The sequence below is a fragment of the Tachypleus tridentatus genome, chromosome 4 (assembly GCF_004210375.1).
Source record: "Tachypleus tridentatus isolate NWPU-2018 chromosome 4, ASM421037v1, whole genome shotgun sequence".
In the NCBI taxonomy this organism is placed as follows: Eukaryota; Metazoa; Arthropoda; class Merostomata; order Xiphosura; family Limulidae; genus Tachypleus; species Tachypleus tridentatus.
Window position 1 is genome coordinate 42,336,380 of NC_134828.1, and position 25,916 is coordinate 42,362,295.

The 25,916-nt window shown below is 34.8% G+C and overlaps 1 protein-coding gene across 1 annotated transcript; it reads left to right on the plus strand.

Annotated features, from left to right (window-relative positions):
* The first annotated feature begins 748 nt into the window (after positions 1 to 748).
* Positions 749 to 25,570, plus strand: LOC143248963 (uncharacterized). Its single transcript, XM_076498015.1, has 3 exons — positions 749 to 1,092; positions 8,736 to 8,857; positions 24,627 to 25,570. The coding sequence occupies exons 1-3, from the start codon at positions 997 to 999 to the stop codon at positions 25,042 to 25,044; spliced, it is 636 nt and encodes a 211-aa protein (XP_076354130.1). The 5' UTR covers positions 749 to 996; the 3' UTR covers positions 25,045 to 25,570.
* The last annotated feature ends 346 nt before the right edge of the window (positions 25,571 to 25,916 follow it).

Here is a 25,916-nt window from a genome sequence, read left to right on the forward strand (position 1 = left end):
GGGATGATTGGTTTTAAAGTTAAGTTTAACTGCCAACTTATTAAAAAGCTTGAAAAACAAAATGTGGGAAAAGTGTGATATATGGACATATCACGTATGTTTCATCTTCCTTGATGATACAAAAAAATTAAATATTTTTGTTTATTTTGTTTCCATCTGTAATGGCACCAGGAAGTAGTTCAGAAAGTCGTTAAGATTAACTTATTCTAGTTGCTTCCTTCATCATAGCGGGTAATATATATTCTGCCCAAACCGATATATTTATAATATACAGGATCTAGGTTAATAAATTAGCACAGTAAAATTCTATGCTGGTCAGACTGACGTTTATTAGATGTAATAGCCGATAAATGATGAGAAAGAACAAATATTACAAGATGCTGTAGACTAGACAAGGAAAATGAGTTTACCCGTTAAATTTCGGTGCATTTTCTTTAGACAGTTCTCCTAGGAGATCATTAAATGAAAACTTATTCCAAACCATCGTATTTTAGTTCGATGGAGATTAATCCTGATTGAGAAAGAAAGATTAGTATAAGTGACTGATATTTTATCTGCGTGAGTATGCATAATATGTTTTCTATATAATTTTATTAAACTAAAGACTGTGTTCATTTATTCACATTTTTCTAGAGTTGTTATTTCATATTTTAGTTATTTAATACAGAACATCGCCCTTATTTCTTCATAACTATTTTTATTTGTATAATTTGCGAGTTTGCTTCTTTAATACTTTAAATCCCCAGTGGCATAGAGATATGTCTACGGACTCACACAGCTTGAATCCGGCTTTCGATACCCATGGTGGGAAGAACACAGATAACTCATTGTGTAGCTTTGTGCTTAATTTCAAACAAACAAAACGAATACTTGAACAGAAATCGATTTTACCTGAAAATATCATACCATCTCCAAAAGCATGAAATTTTTGCCCTTTATTGATTGAGAAACTGTTCCCGCCGCGACGCTTATGTTTAATAACAAACTGAATTGCAAATGGCGTTAGTAGGGAGTAAAGACGTTTTTCACGAAGATCGAGAAGATGATCTTGCAGAAAATACGTGGCTAAAGATAAAAAATTCTAGAATAAAAGTAAGAATCATATTTGAAATGTTGGAGTAATTGATGGGAGAAGAGAAACTGAAGAAAATATATTTGTACTTAATTTCTCTTTTTACACCTTGTTCAGGACTTTGTGAACCTAATTTTTCTTTACTTGTAACTTAGAATTTAAGTGGTGATTTAGTACCGTTAGGTCAAATACTGCTACTTTTAACATTACTTTAGTAACTTGTTGATACTGTTAGTAATCTTTATTCTTTCTGTTACAATAGTGTGCTATGCTAAAACAGTAAATGTATTAGTAGCACTGGAATTGTAATAGGAATAGTGTAGAGTTGTCAGAACTGGAGGTGCTTTCAGTTATTAATATTAGACATGTGTAGCAATTGTATGTGTGTAAATTATATTATTATATTAATTTTCTGGGGAGCATGCCTGCAGACTAACTATATTGAGCTGCCTATGGGATTTTCTTAGGCTTTCAATCTCTCATGTCTCATTGCAAAATATTCATGTCCAGCCAAGCACCCACACTTTGCAGCTCTTGCCTTCACCGCCTGTTTTTCTCAAATGGTGATTAGTAGTTAATAATTCCCCCCAAGAAAAGTTTGAAGACCCGCTTGATACATTAAAAAAATCAGCTTTGTAATAAGGAATGATACATATATATTAAGTGGAAAAATATAAAACTGTGTGATATTGCTTAAGTAAGAATATGTAATATTTAATTAAGAGTTCTTGCATATTGTAAAATAATGATCTTCCTGCTGTGACAGGATTTTTGTATATTTATATTGGTTTGTTCAATTATAATGTTATTTATTATGTAACCCCCACAATTCAGGTGGTCAACAAACAAAAAAGATGAAATTATGGGTATAGTGAATAGAATAGTGAATTGCAAATTAGTAGAAACATTGATGGTCTTACTGACTTGGAATGCATTATTGAAGTTAGTCTTTTCACACTGTTACATGTTATTACTTTAAATTACTTATTATTTGTGTACAATTAACTTTGATATTTTTTTTGCATGTGTGTTTCTGTGAGTGATAGAAAGCCTTTATCAGTGATAAATGATACTGCCTGTAACTTACTTGACAAACTCTGCTGGGATCATAGGAAAATCTTCAGGGAATTTTTTTTAATGCCTTTCTTTCAGTTATGCTTCAAATATTCAAGGTGAGTAAGTAGTGACACTGACCAAGTCTCAGAAATTTGAAGCATCCCTTTAAACTGTGGAAGCAACATGACTGAGTAAAATATTTTCAGTCACCTCTGATGACTTGTCGGTTGATCACTCTGCTATTGAGCCAGATCTTCCTTATCTAATTTCTTACCAATATGTTATACTTCTCTTTAAGGAGTAGAGTTGGGCTACTTGATTCCTTCAGTAGGCACGTGATCTTCTCTAGATTAGCTTTTTGTTGCCTCAAGATTGCTGCTTTTATGCTTCAGACAGTGCTTTCAATGATTGGCTTCTCTAGCTCAACTTGGAATTTCTGAACTATGCAGGCAACATTATCTCAATTGCTGTTCATCCAAACTTAGCTCAATCAGTTAATCCTCATCACCATAAGCATAATTTACTGTAATTCAGAATGAAGAATATTACTTAAATCTTCAGTAGTAAAAACTGAAGAAAAGGTAGAAGATATTAATCACTCATTTCATAATAATCAGTTTTTAATAGTCATAATAATATGAGCCTTCTATTATTCATTACTTAGAGGACTTATTCGCATCATAACATCTTGTCTTTTTTACTTTTAATGCATTTTAAAAAATCCATCTAGTTAATTTTTACAGTTTCAGCCAAGCTCTTTTTCATATCCCCTTTTCATTTACCAAATACTTTATTTGAATAACTCTCATGAACTTCAACAATTCTTTTAGTCTTTAAAATCACAGCAGTCATTTGAAAGCTATTAAATTTATGTCTAATTTTTTCCCTTATAATCTTTTTCAGCCAATTACATCTTTTATTTGAAACCACCATTTTTTTCTGTTAATATTAAGGGAATTGAGTGTTGATACTCATCTTTGTTTTTCTAATTAGTTTAATTCGGTGTCTGGAATAGTTTTGGTGAAACAAGAGGCCCCTTTTTTCTTTAAATGTTATATCTTCTTGTCATATAATTTTAAGAATAAATCGGAGGACTACGTTTTGTTGCTCCCTCAGATAGTCTTACAAACTTAATAAGATCATTTCTTACCCATCTTTTCTCAAGAGACATCAAATTAATTGGTCCATCTCAGCTGTCCCATTCTGTAAACTAAAGTAAATCTATTATTTAAAAAAATCTTAAAGCCAGTTCTTATCATTCATATACTTAATAAGTGTTCTCTTAAACTCACTTAAAGTATCTGCTTCCACAAAATCCAAAGGCAACCTGTTAAAAAAAACAAAAAACAACCACCCTGTTAGAAAAATAAAATTGTCTTAGGTGAAGATGACTCCTCTGCTACAGTTTTATATGTGTCACCTAATCCTGCTATTTTCACTGTTAAGTATAAAGAAAGTTAATGCATGAAGGTTATAAATTCCATTTAAAATCATAAACACTTCGATTATACCCTTCCCAACTCTTCTTTTTTTCAAGAGAAAACTATCTGAGAGATTTCAACCTTTTCTAGTAGGTTAATATTTTTCAGACAAAGAGACCAAAACTATACACATTATTCCAAGTTGTATGTAGTAATTTTAACAACATATAATTATCTTTGTTTTGACTGTAATCTATATGTCTGTATATAGATTCTGAAATTCTAACTGTTTTACTAAAACAACAAGCCACTGCTTAGCTGAACTGAGTGGTTATTTATCACAATGCCAAAATTCAGTCATCCTGAATTGTTTCCAATATACACTGCTGACCAAAATCTTAAGGTCAATGAACGTAAAGAAGAAATATTCATTTTGCATTGTTAGACTCAACCACTTATTTGAGTAGAGCTTTGAAAGATGACAATAAGAAAAGGGAAAATAAAAATAAAAAACATTTTTAGCACTTAATAGGGAAAATATGAACACTCTGAAATTAGTCTAAATACTAGCTGGTCAAAAGTTTAAAAACCATACCAAAAAGAAGTCCTAAACAGGGTAGGAAATGCCCAACAAGAGGTCTCAGTAGTGAGTTGCACGGTCATCGTTGCGAATAACTGCAAACATTTGCTTTGGCATGATCGATATATGTGTTTGCATAAGGCTGGCTGGAATGTTATTCCAAGTGGTGAAGATGGCTTCAAGAAGATCATGCACTGTTTTGAATTGACATCCATTTCTATAAACTTCCCTTGCCATCCACCCCCAAACATTTTCAATGGGGTTCAGTTTGGGCGAACACGCTGGATGGTCCAAAAGAATCACACTATTTGCCATGAAAAAGCCCTTTGTCCTGCAGGCATTGTGGGTTGCAGCGTTGTCCTGCTGAAAGATCCAGTCATTTCCACACAAGCGAGGACCTTCAGTCAAGAAGAATGCTCTATCAAACATGCCAGTGAAGCCAGCTGCTGTTTGATGCCCCTGTATAACCTGAAGCTCCATTGTTCCATGGAAGGCGAAAGCACCCCAGATCATATTGGAACCTCCACCACTGTGTCACATAGAAAATATCTCCGGTGGGATATCCTTATCGTGCCAGTAACGTGGGAAGCCATCTGGACTATCAAGGTTAATTTTTTTCTCATCAGAGAACAAACCATTCCTCTACTTTTCTACATCCCATGTTTAGTGCTTCTCAGCAAAGTTTAACCGAGCTGTTTTGTGGTGTGAAAGGAGGCGTTACCTTTGAAGACGTTTACGGTTTTTGAAGCCTTTTTCTCATAGATGCTGTCTTTTTGTTCTTGAGCTACATTCTGCATCCATAAGGGCCTTAATCTGGTTTGATGATTGGCTGGTGTCTTACCAGACAACCTGTCGAATCCTCCTGCTCAACACCGGTGAAATTTTCTTCGGCCAACCACTTGAAATTTTCATTTCGTATCCCTCAGGGTCTTTTAAGAAATATGCAACGGCAGTTTTACTACACCCAATCTTACCATCGATGGCACATTGAGAGAAAGACTTTACTTTTGTAGCTTGACAATTCTGCCACATTCAAACTCTGTCAACTTTTTACCCTTTGCCATATTTTTACCCAATGTAACACAGGAGATGTCATAACGCTAATGCTTGAACACAAATGACTAAATTTTGTTACGTGTTTACCGTTTAATGCTTTGTTTCAGTATGGTTTTAAACTTTTGACCAGCTAGTATTTAGGCTAATTTCATAGTGTTCACATTTTCCTTATGAAATGCTAAAAAAGTTTTTTATTTTTATTTTCCCTTTTCTTATTGTCATCTTTTGAAGCTCTACTCAAATATGTGGTTGAGTCTAACAATGCAAAATGCATATTTTTTCTTTATGTTCATTAGCTTTAAGATTTTGGCCAGCAGTGTGTATCAGTTGATGACTTAAATAATAATATTTTTTATCTAACACCAAGGTACTGATATCTGTATCTACATGATTTGTGTCATCTATGATATTTTCATTGAATGCTTTCTATTAAAAATATTGTTAATATATTCTTCTATACAAATAAAAGTTTACACAATTTAAATGTTTCAGAAAATAAAAAAACCTTACCACCATAATATTCTTTAAATATAGCCATCTGATGTCATGATCATCTTTTAATTCACACTTTTAACATTTTGCATATCTTTAAAACTATTATTGTTGTTAGCTTTAACATTATTTGTCAGGTGCCTTTTATAAGCCCTTTTAGGTATTTTTACTTTTTTCCTTCATCAGCTTTCTAGTTCTTTTTAGTAATTTTGGAAATCTTCACACTTATCTGTCAGTTTAAATGTTTAAAGATATAGCATTTATCAATAAAATACTCTTTTGTGTTTTTTTTAAATCCTATTAGGTTTGATTCTCCCAGTTATTTGTTTTTGGTTTTTGAAGTAAAATAATTTACTTTAAAATTTTCCTATGTCTATCAAATATCAGCTTTTAACTTACTACCTTAGAACACTGATGCTAGCAACTTCTGTTTTAGTGAAACATATTTTATATACATTGTCCTAATAATTCAAACTATCATATTTTTCCGTGTATAAGACAATATGTTTTACTTTTAAAACAATGCCTGATTTCAATCTTCATCTTATACACAGGTTCGAAGATAGAATTCCAATTAGATCTTTCAGGGTAATAGCATATTTAATCCTTTTGTGATGGGTCAAGGGTTAAAGGCTATGGCATTGTGATTGTTGACTTGTATTTACAATTTTATTGAAATAATATTTTACAAATTTATGTGAATGCATTTGGTATAATTAAAACATTAATATTATACATGAGTTAATTTCTTACTTGAAAGTAAATATTAAAAGAAGACATCTAAGTATAAATTTCTTTGAGTTGCTAATACTGACAAGGTAGGATATAAAATAAAAACCTCATATATTTCTATTTTACTGAGATATGGCTTGTGTACTGAATCTAATACAATGGCCCTGTTCACCTCTTTCTATTTTTGAAAACAGTCCCTTATATACACTTACTTTAATATATGACATGTGACTCACCAACTGAGACAGCTTAGAATCTCCCCATCATGATATTCTCAGCCATTTTAAACTGTTAAAAGATTACCACATTTTTTTGAACAAAGATTCCAAGGAGATAGGTTTTTTTTTAGTCTACTCCAAGTTTAATATTTCTTTTAAATTTAAATGCATCTTAGATGTCACACTTGATAATCTGTAGTGGAATTCTATGGTATCAATGTGTAACTTATGATTTTTTGGTTATTCAACTGTATATATATATATAAATCTAAAGAAATATTTTGTTTCATATCTTGCACATGCTAAATTTGAAAATGCTTAGCAACCTATGTCCAGCAGCAACAGAATTCAGTTGAAATGTGACTATATATTATAAAATATTAGTATACTAAAACACAGCCAAGACAGGGTCACTTTGTAAGGACTAAAGGTCAGTTTTATGTTATTGGATATGGTAACATGAGTGCACGTGTACCATGTCAGTACAAGTTGTGTAATATTAGGCAGGCATGACTGGAAGGTCAAGATAATAATAAACATATAATGTTATGAGATTTAAGCTACTTAGAGTAGACATTTATATTTTTATGTTATAATCTGTAGCCATTCTATAGTGAAGAAATGCATAATTTTTATTTATTTTATTTTTTTTATGATGGTTATGAAGTCACATAGTTAGGGTACAGAAAATAACTGACAAAATATAAAGTATTACTGAAAACAAATGTTTGAAATGTACGTAGGAGGTTTTAGAGATTACACAAATAATATATGAGATTTTTTTGGTCAAATAATAGTTTTTTAATCATAGCATGAAATCACTTTGCACTCAAACTATTAATAAAACAGTCTCAATATTTTCTCAAATAAATATTTAGTAAAAATACTGCATTAAAAAATCTGATTTATTGTTTACAAAAACTTGCAATCTTTACTAAAAGTTTACCAAATTTTGTGAAGATAAATGTATTGCATTAAAAGGTATATTATAAATACTTAACATGTACAAATGTGTATACAAACTTGTGTACATAATACCAAGCTCATTGCAAAAGAGTTAAGAAAAAGTTATTTTTTTGAGTAAGTGTGTTGACATTGTACCATTTACTATATTGCAATAATATTTGGTCCCTCCCAGTACAGCGGTAAGTCTATGGATTTACAATGCTAAAAATCAAGGGTTTGTACTTCCTTGGTGGACTCAGCAGATAGCTCAAAGTGGCTTTGCTATAACAAAACACACACAATAACATTTTTGTAGTTGCATAATTTGTCTTGATTCCTCATAAGTAAAAGTTATCTCACACATTAGTTGTAATTAATAAGAACATTTTTTATTTGAAATGTATTGATTTCATCTACCATATTAAAGTATTGTTGATGTTGTATAAAAAAGTGTTTTGTAATGTACACTAATTTTATAAACATGTTTTTATAGTAGATCACTGTATATTAAGGTTTAGTATTTTTTGTAATAGGAAAGGAGTTCAACATTGATTAAAACTTTGTAAAGTTGTTTATTATATATTTATAACTTAATTTATGTCACATCGAACTGTCTGTAGCATTTAAAAAGCATATAAAGCTACACTTGTTATTGTATTGATTACTCTATAGAGTGTAGGATAACTCAGTTTAAAAATGGGTTCTAAGAATTTCTTTACAAATGTAACATCTTAGACTTGCTTGACAGTAGAGGTTATACTATACAATGAATTTCAAAGAAGTACACTGAATTTGCTAAAAAAATTCCAGGGTCGTCTCATACATGGGACCATCATATATATTGGCAAGTGTGATAACAGCACAAGTATTAGGCCAAGTTTCATATTTAGCCTATTAAATTTTAAATCTGACTGAAAATGAGAGCCTTATTCTCTTAATTATTAATAGTTTTCATTTGTTTTGTATTATTTATATTTGACAGTTCCAGCTTTTTATAACTTTACATTTATGTTAGGACCTTTTGAAAAACTACATTTATTAAAATTGAGTAAATATAATTTTACAGCTTATGTACCATATTAATTGCTTGCTGATATAAAGTTTTTCCACTGTATGTAACTCTATATTGTTCCTTTACCTGTGATGTTACTTTCTATCTACAGGATGGATTTAGAGATGGAATTGAAGAAGGCCAGAAGACAACATTGCAAGATGGTTTTAATAATGGGTATGAATACGGATATGGACTGATGTTTGCTGTTTCTAAGTATCGAGGACTCTTACAGTATGTTGATTGTTTTTGTTTTTTTCCTTCATCATTGATTATATGATTTTTTTTTCACTTTACAGATTTCATACCTTTTATTATTAAAACTTAAGATGCCAACCCTGTAGATGTATTTTCCTTTAATTAATTAATGATACAAGTTTCAGTTTGGAAAATTTTATTATAACTGTTTGAATCAGATCATTGCTTGCCACTTGTAATACATCATCACTGAGACCAGAGAAATGAGAGCAGGTAAAAGCTGCCCATAGTTTAAAACAATAAATCTGTCAGTCAGCAAGACTTTTCTACCTCAAGCTGAAACAATCCTGAAAATGTGAGTCTTTGTCACTGGACCATCTTTTTGCTATTTAAACTTGAGCTCAGCTTCACATTCTATGGAATATACAAGAAATTTAAAATCAGAGTTTTGTTTTATATGTAGTAAGTCTTTTAAAATGTCTCAAAAGAAGCAAAACAACATAATAATCCTTAGAGATGCAAAACATTTAAGTTTGCTCTGCAATCTGGTGTCTTTCACAGGATTGCATTATGTTAACAGTGTGTCTGGTTCATATGTGTTTCAAATGACTGCATTAAGATAATGGTTAGTTATCTATGTATATTTTAGAACTACATGAAATTAATGGTTTGTCGGTTTGTGTACATTATATGACTGCATCAGGATAATTCTTTGGTGTCAGTAAATATCATTGGACTACATTATGTTAATGTTTTAACTGGTATCTGTGTATATCACATGGCTCTATCACTTGAAAATGTAATTGATGAAATAAAATTAATGTTATCCCAAGCTACTTCTAACAAGGCTACGCGACTCCCCTGCCAAGGCTGTGCGACCCCCTGGGGGGTCGCAACCCACCGGTTGGGAACCCGTGCTCTATCAGGTAAATGGTTTGTATGGTATCTATAGATATCGTAGGGCTATGTCAAGATAATAGTTTGTCTAGTATCTATTGTGTATATCACACGACTGCATCAGATTATTGATTTGTATGGTGCTGTGTATGTTACAGAACTACATCGGGATAATGTTTTTCATGCTGTTTATTTATGCATCACAGGAATACATCTGGTTAATTGTTTGTATTGGTATTGGGGGATTTTATCTCATAAAGGATATATTTTTTACAAAGATTTTAGGTTTCATTGTGATAAAGAATGTTTTCATGACAAATATTGTTGACTTTTACATAATAAATAATTTTCTTATCACTGATGTTTCATATTTTTTCACAATAGAAAATCTCTTCTTTTCATTGATAGTAGATTTCTGCTTCCCAGGTAATCTCTTTCTTCTACCAATGGTAGAATTCTATCTAACGAAGAATGTTTTCTTCAAAAATGTATACTCACTTTTCTGAGCAATAGAGAGCTCTTATCTCCCATCACCGGGTTCGCGTCCGCGTCCCGCTAAACATGCTCGCCCTCCCAGCCGTGGGGGTGTATAATGTGACGGTCAATCCCACTATTCGTTGGTAAAAGAGTAGCCCAAGAGTTGGCGGTGGGTGGTGATGACTAGCTGCCTTCCCTCTAGTCTTACACTGCTAAATTAGGGACGGCTAGCACAGATAGCCCTCGAGTAGCTTTGTGCGAAATTCCAAAACAAACAAACAAACAATCTCCCATCACTGCTGTAAAGATATTTTCTGCTGACTGCATGACATAAACAAATATTTTATTCTGACATGGTGTGATGTGTGTTGCAGCAATGTCTTGTAATCATTAGACTAACCTCAACCAATAAAAGTGTGACAATCATTTATGTGCAGTAATTTCTATGAGTATCAGTGTTTGTACAAAGGATTGTTTTTAAAATCTGCACTGATTTGTTTGAAAGTTGTCTTTTCCATAGGGATTTGTGAATTTCTTATGCTTTATGTAGTAAATTTGTTTCACTTGTAATATTGTTATTCTTTCTTTAATTTTCAGTCATAATTTTGATTCAGATTATTTTTTATTTGATTTTTTGTTTAGTCAAATCTGTAATTTTGAGATGTGTATCCCATTGTCTGTGATAAAGTTACATAGGTTCTAAAAAGTGCTAAAATATAAAAAAAATCAAAATTTTCACTCCTTGTTAAAATTCAGTGTGTATATGAAAGGTATAGAAAATATTTAAATTCTGATACAGTACTTCCCTCCTATCAATTTATTATTATCATTCAGTGCTCCCCTCTGTATGCAAATATTTTCCATTATCCATGCCACATGCCTTTCCCACTCCCTTCCTCCTGTTGGAATTGGAAGATTCTAATGCATTTCTCATGCAAGTCATCATGTATATTAACCAGTAGGAGCCTGACATGTTTAGATGCATGCCACTACTGAACCTTCACTTCTCATTTGTGATGTTTTGTTTATTGATCCTAAATGTTATGACCCATGTCTTTCCTTTTTCCATTGTTCTACATATCAACCATAATTGGTTTCCTCTGTTCCCTGATATTTGAGTTCATAACATGTAATGGCATTAGTATCACTATTGTTGAGTTCATTTTTGCCTGTTTGAGAGCATGTTCCAAATTTCCTGTACACCTTACAGGTTCTCTGCATTCATACCTTTTTTTTTTTACCATGCAGATTTTATTGTGGTACCATCCTTGGGCCATATTGTATCAGGGGCTTATCATTCCAAAAAGGTTTTTATGAACATCCTCTCCCACCTAATTTTCACATTGGCCTGCTTGTCATCTTCAACTCTGGCCCTACAAACATGGTTTCTTTATCCTTTTGGGTCTTAATGCTTTATTTTCATGGACACATTCTGTCGGCACCTTATCTTTGGGTCCTTGATATGGCCTCATTTTTGCGACCTCTATGTTTGACATAATTCCAGTGTATTTGAGCCTGGTGTGTGATCTTTGTTGTTATATTGCCTGCACAGTTTTCTTCAGGGGTTCCTGTTTCTGGTTATTTATTCCCATGCTTCCCTCTTCCTCTTTCTTTCAAGATCTTTCTCCCTTTCCCCTCGGTTTGGATTCCTGTACATGGTGAGAGGACCTCCAAGGAAAGGTTCTGTTCTTTCAGTTTACCTCCTCTGGGATCTAAACATCCATCCACCTGTTTGCCATGCATGGTAACCTCTAAAGGGAGGAGAGGATCCTAGTGGTTGAGGGGTCCAACCCTAACACACCACTTTGAATTCCTGTAGACAGACAGCCTTGGGGTGGCCCCCTTCGGACAATTGGCTGGTCCACTTGGGCTATGGTCAACCCAGTACCAGTATTGGATGTTCTCAACAGGTGTTGTGGACATGATATCTGATGCTGGTGTTTGGGTATAGTGCTCACAAAACCCTGGCATTGTTGCAGTGTCCTTGATTGACATTATAGTGCATCCCCTTGTAGGGCTCCATGGTGGGTGGGGTTAGTGGGCACCGAAATTTCTCTTTTTTTATTATGGACACTCCAATTAAAAATCTCAATAAAATAGTGAAAAAACAGTCTATAGGTAAATGACCATGTCTTGAAGATTCTGAGCAGCAATACTCACCATCCATACCACCTGTTATACCTCATTTTCTTATATTGCTCTCACTTTCAGACAAACCTTTAGGGCAAATGTCTCCCTTTTTCATTCAGAAGGGACTAGAGGGACTTGCTGGCTCTCCAAAGTCAGCAAAAAAGCTTCGATCTGGTGACATATTGGTGGAAACATCCACATCTCAACACAGTGAACTCCTGTTGCATTCAGAGGCAATTGGGGATATACCTATTGAGGTTACACCTCATGATACTTTGAATTCATCACGAGGAGTTATTGTTGAGAAGGATTTGAAGAACATCCTAGAGTCGGAGATTCACGCTGATTTCTCCACCTAAGGAGTTTCTGCAGTGAGGCGTTTCTCCACTCGCAGATATGGTATTATGGTGCCGAACAATGTCCTCATTCTGACATTTACGTCACCACGTCTGCCTGCCACCATCAGGTTATCTTAATTTCAGAGTACGGTCATACATTCCAAACTCTCTCTGATGTTTCCAGTGTCAACGGTTTGGTCACTCAAAGAAGTCATGTTGTGGTTTCTTGAATGGTGCTCGTTGCAGTGGCCAAGACCATGATGCCTGTGAGTGTGAAATGGATCCTCATTGCATCAGTTGCAATGGCTCTCTCCTGTCCTATTTTTGTTCTTGCCCTAAATGGTTAGAAGAAAAAGAGGTGCAGCATTTGAAAGCGATTAATAACATTACCTAACCTGAGGCTCAAAAATTGCTGTCCACCACCTCATCTTGGATGTATGCTGCTGCACTTTGTTCCACAGCTGTTGTGGGAGTGCAGACGGATCTCTCTGTGTCTTCAAAAGAATCGTTCTCAAAACAAATGAAAAGTCTTTTGACCTCCATGGTTAAAAAATTTGATGAATCAACTGTAACACCCATCTCTGTCCTTTCCATACATTCCAACAAATCCCAAGATCCACTTCCTTTGGTTCTGGGTACAGGCATTTCCTCGGATACATCTTCTTCCTCCCCAAGATGCAAAACGATCATTCGTTCACATCCTCAGTCACTGGAATCCTCTTCCAACAGCAAAGACCTGACCAAATGACCCTGGGCAGGATCCATGGAGGTTGATAAACCTCCCTTGAATAAAGACAGTAAAGAAAAAGGATGTGATCATAAACAGAAGGGTTCTTCATCCAATTTACTTATACATAAATAAAAATGGCTATCTTAATACAATGGAACTGTCGAGGTTTATGTTTTAATCTGGATGACATCAAAACACTGATTGCTTCCTTCTCTCGATCTTTCTCTCTGATGGCCAGGAAGTGGCTGATACCCAGAGCATTGCCAATACTCTAGGTGAAAGCTTTTGCAAGGTATCTAGCACTTCTGCTTCTTCTTCTTTCTTCTTAGCCATCAAGACTTGGGCAGAGCAATCAACTCTTTCCTTTTGAACTGATTGTCTCTATGGCTATAATCGTCCCTTTACACTGGTGGAACTCAAACTGGCCCTTCATCGGTCTGGCAGTACATCGGTTGGACCTGATGATATACACTATGAGATTTTGCGCCATCTATCTCCTGCTTCTCTTGCTATCCTTCTGGTTGTTTTTAACTGGATCTGGCAGGAGAATGTTTTTCCTGATGCCTGGCACCAGGCTATTATCCTGTCTTTTCCAAACCTTGGAAGGATCCCAAGATTCTTTCAAACTACTGTCCAATTGCTTTGACGAGCTGTCTCTGTAAGACCTTAGAGAGGATGGTTCATGCTCATCCTTTTTGGTTCCTTGAATCAAATAACTTACTCTCGCCCACCCAGTGTGGGTTCTGACAACAGCGCTCCACCATGGACCATCTGATTCAACTTGAAACATCAGTCAGTGAAGCCTTTCTCAAACAACAACATCTGGTATCAATATTCTTTGGCATTGAGAAGGCTTATGATACAACATGGAGGTATGGCATATTGCAAGACCTCCGTATATATGGGTTGCATGGCCATTTGCAAATTTTTATTAAAAAATTTTTAATGGACAGGAGATTTCGAGTTCGTGTGGGTTTGACACTTTCTCGTTCTTTTGTACAGGAACTTGGAGTCCCTCAGGGCTGTGTTCTGAGTGTCACACTTTTCAGCATAAAAATTAATGCCATCACTGAACATCTCCCTCTCACTGTTGCAAACGGGCTTTATTTCAATGACTTTTACAACTCGTGTCAGTCGTCAAACATGAAGTATATTGAGCAGCAGCTACAGACTGCCCTCAATTGTTTACTGAAATGGACCACAGCAAACGGCTTTACCTTCTCTCTTTCTAAAACTGTTTGCATGCACTTTTGCTACCAATTGGGTATTCACTCTGATTCTAAACTCCATATCGGTGACAATGTGCTGCCTGTGGTCTCTGAGACTAAGTTCTTGGGGCTTATTTTTGACTGTAAGCTAATCTTTATACAACACATCAAGCAGCTATGGAGTGGGGAGTGGATTGACGTTTTGTGCTAAAGATATATTGTGCTCTTATTCAATCGAAACTCGACTATGGGTCACTGGTCTATGGCTCTGCCAGACCATCAGCCTTAAAGATGCTGAACCCTATTCATCATCAAGGACTTTGGCTCTGCACTGGGGCTTTCTGCACCTCCCCGGTTCAGAGCTTATACGTAGAGTCTCATGAACTTTCTTTGCACCTTCATCGCTTGTAACTGTCTTTACTATATGCTTCAAAGCATTCCACCTGGGGTTGTGTTTTCCTTCCTTGATGGGCCATGCTTTTTCAGACCAGATGGTCTACCATTGCTCCTTTTGGCCTTCATATCTAGGCACTGTTGGATGAATTGGGTCTGTCCTTGGATAGCATTGCTGTATCCAATGGTCAGCCCATCCCACCATGGCTTCTTACAGTCCCAAATTGTGACCTATCTTTAAGTCATCTGAGAAAAGTTGACACTCCTAATTGGAAATACTGTCTGCTATTTGCTGAACATCTTTTGAACCATCCTTCCATTCCTATTTATACAGATGGTTCGAAATCAGGTGACTGTGTGGGCTCTGCCATAGTGTGTTGTGGTTCAGTGGTTGCACGCAGAATCCCCTCTACAGCTTCTGTGTTCACTGCTGAACTGTATGCCATTTCTCTTGCCCTGGATCACATAGAAGCTAAGCAGTACTCACACTGCACAATTTATACTTACTTGCTTAGTTCTCTACTGGCCCTGGAATTGCTTCATGTTGGTTCACATCTTGTTCTTGCCAATATTCAAAACTGACTGGCCCATTTCTCTTTAACATCTACTTCTAACCAGTTTTTCTGGATACTGGGCCATGTTGGTATTTGTGGGAACGAGCTCGCCGACACTGCAGCTAAGTCTATCTGCTCTGGCACTATCACCGCTATGCCTGTCCTATACATGGACTATGGTCCTGTATTCAAGGCTCGGCTCCATGCCAGCTGGCAGTCGACTTGGAGTGAGCAACGCGAAAACAAGCTTTTCCAAATAAAACCCTATATTGGACTTTGGCTGTCTTGCTTCCGTAAGAATCGGAAAGAGAAAGTCGTTCTAACTAGACTATGCATTGGTCACAGTTTTTTAACTCATCGTTTTCTTTTATCTGGAACTGATGCACCAGTGTGTAGTTTGTGTAACACGCAGATCACAATAAGCCACATTTTACTTTCTTGTCATTGTTATGATTCACAAGGATGGCACCATTTTAAGCATGTTCTGTCCCAAGGTTTGTCCATAATGTTAGACATTGTTGTTAGTGATGGTGACATTGTCCACCTTGGTAATGTTTTTGGTTTTTTAAAGGCCATTAATCTTTTTAATGACATTTAAATTTTTTAATTTATACATTACACTTTTTTAATGTGGCCCCCTTTTAAAAAATCACAGTTCACCTAATTCAGTTTGGAATTAGAAACTGGCCATAACATTAAGTAACTCTAAACTAGGACTGGAAAGGTGAATGTAGGTGACTGACTGTGGTTTTTGAACTTACCTGTTAGTCTTCCTGGTGAGTTATGATTATTATAGTCACGCTACAGAAAGTTCTTTACAACTTGAATTACTGTAGTTTTTCTCTTGATGTTGTAGGCTAGATGTAAATATTGATTTTATGCTATTTATGTTTTGTTTTTTTTTAAGTTTGTTTTGTTTTACCTTAATTTCCTTAATTCCCTAATTACCTTAATTTTACTAAATTTACTTTTACCTTTTTACCAGACGTTTAGCACAGATAGCCTAGCTGCTTTGTGCCATAAAACACTAAATCAACCAACCAACTAACCTTTCTTCCTTTTCAGTTATATTTGTTGGATGTTAGTTTTCCAACTAACTCCTCTCAATACTGGATGGCCAGTCCTTGATTGCTGTAGGGTCTCAATGCTTATGTAGTTCTCAGGTATTGATGTGGATCTTGTGTGCCCTAATCATTCTGTACCTTGCTGTTTCTGCAGTTGTATTTCCCAAATTATTCACAAGAGCTTAGAGTACACCTGGCTCAGAAGTGGTGTAGTGCCCCCAATCTGTTCTCTGAATCTTTTTTGCTCATGATCAGTGGTATCCTTCAGATGCTACTGGAGGTGTTTCTATTATTTCATTGCACTGGTTCCTCCTTTGAAGTGAGAGTTTGGTATTGTAGTATAGAGAGAGTAATGTGTGTGTCATACTACTATTGGTTAATTAGTAATACATGATAATTTGTATGACAGACATGTTGGAATCTTCCAATTTCAATGGGGGAGATTGGAAAGCCTGTGGTATGCACAAAGAAAAGGTTTGCATGTAGAGGGCAGCACTGAACAGGTATAGCTAACAGAATTCACTGAAAAGAAAACAAGAACTATGAAATTGTATTGCCTATTTAGTGCTGTGCTAAGTTATGAATACAATGCCAAGTCCATGATAATGACTAGGCTTATGTAAGAAGATAAGACAGAAATCAACATGTTTAGTAGTAACATTAGCATGCATATTCGGGGAATTTTTTATTTTGTATTTCTATGCAGCCAGATTGTTGAAATGTTTACTTTCTTGTTTTTTTAATTTGGTTTCCTCCAAAAATAGCACAGGACTTAGTGGTGGTTTCATTTTAGGAATACTACAATTCCATAAAAAAAGCAAACAAATAGGTGCTGTGGTATGTATTTGAAAAAGTAACCATGGGAATACTAGTCACTGACAGGGCACCATTTTTTTTAACATCATGGTGTAGCCTTAATATTCTAAAACATTTCCAGCCATGTTCTAAGAACCTGAGATTTAATCTCATAGTGCGTGTATTGGTAGATGACCTAAATGTTATTTGAAAACTTTATGAAAAGTTAGAGAGTTTGGATGTTAATTTTAAATTTACAATTATCTGGTCTGCAAATTCATGTCTGCTAAAAGTACTAGCCAAGAACTGCTTGGGTATTGCTGATATTTGACTTTTGTTTTTTTTCCTTTCTTCAGATTTTGCTGGTTATTGGATATATATTTTTTAACATGAGTTTCCATCATTAAGTCTTTTCTTTCAGAGTGGAGACATTTTTCTCCATCCCTTTATCTAATTCCTTTGCAATACTTTTCACTTCACATTCTTTTTGTTGCTTTATATCATGGCCCTGTGAGCTATATTGTTGAAAACAACACACTTGTTTTCTACCCTGCCATCAGTTTTTTTTTCAAATGTGTCCCACTTGTTATTTTAATTTCTGGGATTTGCTTTAGTCAGTATGCCTTTCTTTCAGGTTTCAGCCTTTTTGAGTCTTATTTCAGAGACCTCCATTTAGCACCCTTTTTTCATTACCAGGTCTTTGGAAGATTTCCTATATGCTTTTGGAAACTTGAGCTGTTTGTTAGCAGTCCTTTCTGATTACTTTAGATTCCCAGTTTTCTTGATCTAGAAGGTCTTAACAGGTTTATTGTCATTCAGAATATCATTATGTTACCCTCTTTCTGTTCTTTGGCTTCTCACTTATGTGAATCATGGAGGTATTTTGCTTTTTGAGCCACCACTTGGTTCTGGTCCTTTGAAAGCTCATCTTTCCCTCTTTGTACACCTGTATCTTTCTTTGGGTTCCAAAAATTTTCAACTTAACGTAATTGTTCTTCTTGCTGTGTCTTCCTGCTTTACAAAATTTTTCATCTGAGTTGGGTGGTCAAGTTCTCCAAGTCTTGTCTTCACCCCTGCTCATTATCTGATTCACTTGGGAATTTTTTTCAAGTTGTTTGCAGGGTGAGGTTAGTCATTTTTACATTTGTAAGCCATGGAGCTTCTAGTTATGTCTCCTCTTTCAGTACAAGAGATTCTATCTTACTTTGCTTGAGTTCCTTATTTCTCTCAGATGTGTCCATGTGCATCCTCTTCAATAGAAACCTGAAGATCAATGGACATTTCCAGGCTCCTAGTTGTATCGTTTCATCCATCTTGTGATCTTTTGTTATTGTAACAGCTCAGTCATTCCACATGACACTAGTTATCTCTCCTATTGCACCTCTTGTGCATCTCTTTACTGTTAATTCTCTTTATTAGTAGGGTAGGTTCTGTATCTTTACACCCCTTCCTTGTTATGTTTTTAGGATGGAAATCTACGTGTAAGCTTCTTTGAACTGTTAGTTTCTCATCAAGCTTGCTGTTGCCTTTTGGTAATCCATTCAGGCAACGCCATTGTTGTGTTTTACATCAACTAACAGGGAGGCACTCGATCTTGGGACTTCTGCTTTTCGGCTGTAGACTTTCTTTATTGGGCCCACAACCACCACATTCAGTTATCTGCCTGTCATTTCTTAGGAGCTTTAAACATCATTGTATATTAACTGTTTTGCTTTAACCTGATCATTCCCATAGAATGGTCTCTCCATTCTCTGTGTTTCAGTGGATTTGAGAGTTTTCTCAGTAATACTATTCTGTTTCCTCTGATGATTAAGCTTCCTCTTTATGGTCACCAATCTCACACTGCAGCTTGTAAATGCTTTCAGCTAGAATTGGACCAATAGTTTTTTGTTTTTTTTCCTGACTTTTTAGGAATTTTTGATCCATTTATATGTGTCCATTACAGGATGATTTTGTCAATACCCTTCTGTCTCTTCCCTAGCCCTTCTACTTTTCTTATATCAGTTCTTACAGACCTCTTCTACCTTTTTTTATTAGTAGTCCTCCTCATCTAGTTCCTCTCCTAGACTGGAACTTCTGTGTCATTCCTCAGGTCCTTACATGTTCCAGTATCACCTTTCTTTCAAGACTTACTTTCTTCGTACCAGTAGGATGGTCTAGGAGCCAAATGCTCAAAAGTTTCATCTTGTTGCACTTCCAAGGTGCAAAATATTTGATGGTATCGTATGAAAGTTTAGTCTCAGGATCAGTATTAGGCCAGGTGTCCAATTCCTAGGTCCTAGGCTTAGTTTAAAATATTGTTTGATGTTTAATTATTCCTCTGAGGTATGTATAGGTAGGTAGGCAATTTTTTCCCCTTCAGTTTAGTAGCAGTAGCAATTGTTAAAGGCATGAAATCTCCCTAAGGTCTGAGGGCATGTCCCTCGGAAACATTTTAAATAAAGAAGTCACAGATCATGCATTCTTAAAGTTTACATGCAGGAAAAAAAAAAGACCATTTTATTATTGTTATGAAAAGCATTTTCTTAGAAAGTTTTTGTCAAGTTTCGTCATACAGTTAAAAACTGTATGTTCATTGCAGTATTAAATAAATATTTCTGTAATGGTTGAGAAGTTTAATACATAACCATTTGGGTAGAACTAAATAGGACCCTTGCCTACAGTGAATTCTTTTTTAGTCAAAAATCAGCATGTGAGATCAGATTATTTCTAGTGTTATTGCAGGTTGCAGCATTGTTATTTGTTTTGTTTTTAGATTAAATCATAAGTCATAATTTTATCATCTAACGTTTACAAATTTTTATATCTACCCCCGTATTCAATTTACTAACACATGCCCATTTGAAAGGCATTCTACCTGGCTTTTAACAAAGCTACATGTTTAACAACAGTGTAATACAGATTTAGTTACTCTAGCTGTGGCTATACTGGCCTTCTTAATAAGTAACTTAGTGTGTGGTATGTTTGTAATCCATTCTGCAAAACTTGTAGGTAACAATGTCATTTTTCTATTCTGTATTTGCTGCTTGACAAATTAGCCAGCAAATCATCTACAGCAAATGGGATCCTGGATACTTTAGATAGTGACACTTGGCTCTGTTAGTTATTCTGAATTCAAAATAAAATAAAAATTATTAAGAAATTATAAAAGTTTCATTCAATATTGAACTGGGTTCCTCATTTCAAAATGGTATGGAGTTCATGCAAGGGGCCCAAGTGAGATAGTAAAAGTGATGTGTTCAAGTGTGCATGGCTTGTTATGAGGTTGATATCAGTTTAAAAATACCTGGTGTCCTTTGACACATATATTCATGTAGTTATGTATGGGATAAGAAGATACTGTGGTCATCTTGCCTGTATTTTATCCAGTAAACCAGATGTCTATGGTATATTAAATGGTACTTGGATTTATAGAAAGAGTATAGTTTCTTAACTCAGTTGCTTGGCTTTCATAAATTAATGTTCACTATTTGGGTTGTGTGTGTGTGTGTGTAAAGTGTTATGAAGGATTTGTTTGTAAATATAAGCATAAATTATGACAAAAATGGGCAACTTCTTAAACAGCTTTTTTTATGTTAAAAGTATAAAACACAGCTCTGACTTTCATGAATATCAAATTGATGGTTTCCTTTGTATGTCATAAAATGGCACACATAATATGAAAAACTAGCAGAAAGCTTAAAGCAGATCATGTAAACATATTCATAGACATGCACTCTACTCTTGTTTCTTTCACATATTGGTGCTCTGTCAACCTCTCCAAAACATCATGGTTGTAGCTATGATGATTTGAGTGGTGGGTGGTAAAAACCAGTCTGTGCTCACTGATGCATGTGCCTGTGGCTACTCTCAATCATATCTCTCATCCAGTAAAAAAAAAAGTTATTTTCACATTTATAATTTTAATGGGTACATAATAATGAAGTGAACACAAAATATCTCACTTTTTCACCAACTTCACTTTGTATCTTTCTTTTCTGTCTAGAGGTTCTCAGCTTTTGCATAGGGGAATGATTCTATTGTGTGATGTGCATGAAACAGTTAAGTCTGTCCTTCCCCATTCTGTTTCTAATATCATTTTTACTTAACTGCATGTGTTGAAAACTTACCCCACCACCTGCAGTGTGGAGAGGTTATATATTTTAGCTAGAGTTGAGGGAACATGTTATTTTATGTGCTTGTTTTTGCAGTTAGTTTATTTAATATCCCCTTTGGTTCACATGGTCATTTGATGTTGCCTTAATGTTGTGCAAAATGTCTTTTAATTCTTCAGGGGTTTGCTCCTGTGGGAGACAGGAGCAAAGTATTCAACTAACTCACACAAGGAAGGCTGAAGTACTTCCACAGGTCTTGCACTGTTTTGAAAGATTAAACCAATTGGTGACTCATGGAACAAATGCAGCCATGGTACATGAGTCACCAAATATTTTATCTGAGTTTTCTACCAATTTGTCAATGAATAACACTGTTGTTTTCTTGGTGAATTGTTCAATATCACCTTGGAAACAATTCTTGTGCTTCACCTGGATTCCATTGAGTTTTGATTGATCAGTCTTAGTTATTGCTGTTGTCAGGTCTAAGTCTTTCTTCTCTTTTAAAGAAGCTGATGTAGCTGCCAAAGAAATTCTGTGGTAAAGATCTGAGTTTTCAAATGTCTTACTTAGCCTGTTTGATGGTTGGTAAACATTGCAGAGAAAATAAAGTGTGAATATAAATTCAACTTTTGTTATGAGATGGAACAAACCAGTTGCCTTCATGTGACTACTTCTCACTTTTATGCTTAAGGCTGATGAGGACAATGATCAGGTTATTTTTTAACTTAATTGTCCATTGTCTAAGAGCTAGCCTCCTTGTTTCAGCAGGATTGGTCACGTTGTTTCTTTCCAGTGTTCATGCAATGTTTGTATTGCTGAGGTAGAAAGCATACATCTGTCCTGACAATCCCTTGAAATTGTGAATGACAACTTTGTTACCTGCATGGGATGCCACCAAGTTTATGTTTTGCCCAGTGATGATTAATTACTCTTATCCCACTTCTATTGGATTTGGCCTTTTGTTTTTGAACTTGGCTCTCCATTATTTTCATTACTGCTCCATTTATTTTTCCTTTCATGACTGCTGCCCCATCTGTACAGATTCTATGCACTTTTTCATTCTCTAGTCCATTTTTTTCAGTGTAGTTTGTTACTTCTTTGCTGATGCTGGCATTTAGGGTAATTACCTGCTCATCTAATTCACTGATCTTTCACGTGGGACATCCACATCAACACCAGCCTCAGGTTCAACATCATTGTTAGTATCTGATATTATCTACATGATTTTTTAACATGAGATACACACACTCTGGACAAAACAAGCAGTATTTTCAGAAATATAAATATCAGTCATTTGTGGTGAATTTTGCATGAATAACCAGTTGTTCAGTAACAGAACAGTTTGTTGTTTCATCAAACATTAGTGTGAAGCTGTCACTTGATTTTAGTTCATTTCATATGTCCATTTCAATAACTTCACTCAAACATTCCAGAAATTCCTTGATGGTAGTATTTGATGTGTAAGTTGCATTGTTTCCTTTACAGATGTCTTTGATGCAAATAGCCAACATCATAAAAATATAGATACTGAAAAGCTTTAATCATAATTGCTAAAAAAAGTTTTGAACCTGGCCTTATATGCATATCAAGAAGAGTATCATAGAAAATTATTACATAATTCATACCAAGAACATAAAATGACAATTTCATGTTGTTCACGTGAGTTATAAAGGTGCACAGAATATTTGATGAAGATTAAGTTCACAATGATCGATGGTAGCAGATTATCAGGAAGGGTAAGACAGACAAACTCACTACATTATGCTCCAACCCATTCTTGGTGGGTTTTGTGTTCTCCTTGGAATGCAAATCAATAAAATTTCTCTGTTCACTTGTGAGAGAAACTTACCAGAATAACCAAGTATTTTTCCATTATGAAATAGTCTAATTTAAAGCTGGAGCTTAGGTATCCACTTGAGGTAATGGCTGGTACAGAAATCTTGAATTCCTTTCACTTTTTTGCACCATCCAAAAGTTCTGTTGTGCAAGAAGTATTCCTTGCTTGAGACATATGTAATTTCCAATCAAGTGATGCCCAACTAGGCTTATACCTAGTGCTCAATATAGTCCATTTAGTAATTTATTTATGTAGATTGTTCCTTCCACCATATTCTCAGTGTGGGATTGTAACTATTGTGCTGAAAGATAGTTATTTCTCTCCTTGCACAATGTCCCACCTTTCCTCCCCACTTCCAGTGCATTTAGTTTTCTTGTCAAGAATCAGCTTTTGTTCAAATGGTAGTGATTATGGGGGATATGTCACCCTCTTGGCATGGTGAACTAGAATCAAACAATGATTATTTTATAGGTTGGTATCTTAGATAATAATGTGCATAAGGGTGGGAGCATCATCAAGGCTTGTGGTATGTGCAGAAACCTTCAAAACACCAGTACAAGGTTAAAACACTTTGAAATACATTCTCAGATAAGGAAAATGTTACTTTCCACTGATATTACAACTGTCCATACAGTAAACAATCTTTTGCTTCTGTGGTTGTTGCTGTAAAAGTGCATGATGTTACATCAGTTGAAAGTTTGTCTATGAGACTTTTGTGTTTGCAAAGGACAGCTTACTTTGTAAAATGTTTGAAGTAAAGGATTGTGAAAGAATGAGTTCTTAGCCTTGAGAATGTGTTAGAAATGCTACATTTAGAACTAACACAGATTTCTATGCAAGTCTGCCAACATTAGTAATTAGTTTAGCCATTCACCCCATGGTCATTAGACATTCTTTGGAGATATAATGAAAGTTATTTGAGGGCTTGTGATTCCTTTTCTTTCTAGTCATGTGTAGGATAGTGGTAGAACATAGGGTAAATGAGACAAATGGCATCAAGTTTTATCACTTGGATTTTAAATGAAGTAACATTTCTAAGTACTGTTTTGTAAAATCAACATGCAAGGTATCCCATAATTATTAACCCTTGTTTTATGGTTTTGGTCATACTGACCTGAAGCAAGTTTTAGATGTATGTATATTTTATGATTTGAAGATATGTATTAGTTTCTTAAGATCATGTGAAATGTAAATACAGCTAAATTCTAGAAATACTCAATGACCTATTAATTCTCTGTCAGATGCGTGGTACATATGGAACTTCTAAGATTGTCTGTTGTATTTCCAGAGGTTTGAGGTACTTTCTGAGTAGAAATCGGAAACCTGAAGCTGAGATTTTGAAAGCAACAATCCTGAAACTGAAAGAATTGGAAAAGCAAATATTTCATGAGGTTCAAGGTACTTTAGCTGTTTCAGAGAAGCAAATGGCACATTTAAACAAAGAACTTTCTAAAACAAGCAGTGGAAAGGCTGGAGCAACTACCTCTCAATCTTCCACCCCTGGAGGAAGGAAAACAGATTCTTTACTCTACCTCAATGAAGAGATTAAACCACCACAATCTGAGAGAAAGTTTTGTTTACAGAAAAGTCTTGTTGATGACATCAGCAATATAACAACTGAAACAGCAATTTTATTGGAAGAATTAGGTTTTGCAGATTTCATTGTTTCAAGTGATATTAGGTTAAAAAGCTATAACAGTATGTGAATGCACTGAAGTTTGGTTTTCATCTTTAAGTTAAGAATGGTCTCTCAGAGGTTACTTGTTTCCTCATAAATTTATCTCATATAATTGTAAGTGTAGATAATTTTTTCAAACTTTATTCATTGTATTTATCATTCACCCTTCTGCATGTTTGAAATCTACTTCTTAAATATGTGATGATAAAGTTGTTATATCAATATTTGGTTTTACAAATCGTGCTTAATACACAGACACAAAGATGTCACCAGCAGCAGTGTAAAAGTTTTCAATTGACAACAGAACAACCAGTCATTAATATAGTTTCTATTATTGCCTTTTTCTTTTATTTCTTCTCAACTCTTATTGTTTAGAGTGTATATAATATTACCTATATGAATATTTTTAAAGGATTTTGATGAGCTTACTTTCAGTTATTACATTTATAACTTTAATATTTCAACTTATTCTTTGTTTTCTAGTGTCTGGGTAAAGTGGAAGTGATTCTGTCTGTAATGTTTTATATTTTTAATAAAAAATCTTGTAGAGATGATAATTATTGAAGTTCATGCATCTAATCAAACAACAATAATATATTTAGAATAAACGCTTTTCTTGAAACTTAAACTTATGACACAAATATGGGAGTTTAAAGTTTTTGCAATAATCTAAAAGGTACAATAGAAATGTTGTCTAACCTGCTTTGTAATAATTACATAGTATTACAATTTTTTAATTGTACTGACTGTTCAGCCTTGCAATATCCATTTCAATAAAGAAGTGTTAAGCTCTTGAGACATCAGCAGTCACTGGAACTCCAAGTAGCACACATTCAGATATAGTGCTGTCTCTGGGAGAATTGCAGCTAAACTTTTGAACCATTTGTATGCAGGAATGAT

Excerpts from the sequence above, each read along its gene's own strand:
- LOC143248963 (XM_076498015.1), top strand. The coding sequence starts at position 997 with ATGGCGTTAGTAGGGAGTAAAGACGTTTTTCACGAAGATCGAGAAGAT. Across the intron at positions 1,093-8,735 it reads TAAAAAATTCTAGAATAAAA|GATGGATTTAGAGATGGAAT; the intron begins GTAAGAATCATA and ends TTCTATCTACAG. Across the intron at positions 8,858-24,626 it reads AAGTATCGAGGACTCTTACA|AGGTTTGAGGTACTTTCTGA; the intron begins GTATGTTGATTG and ends TTGTATTTCCAG.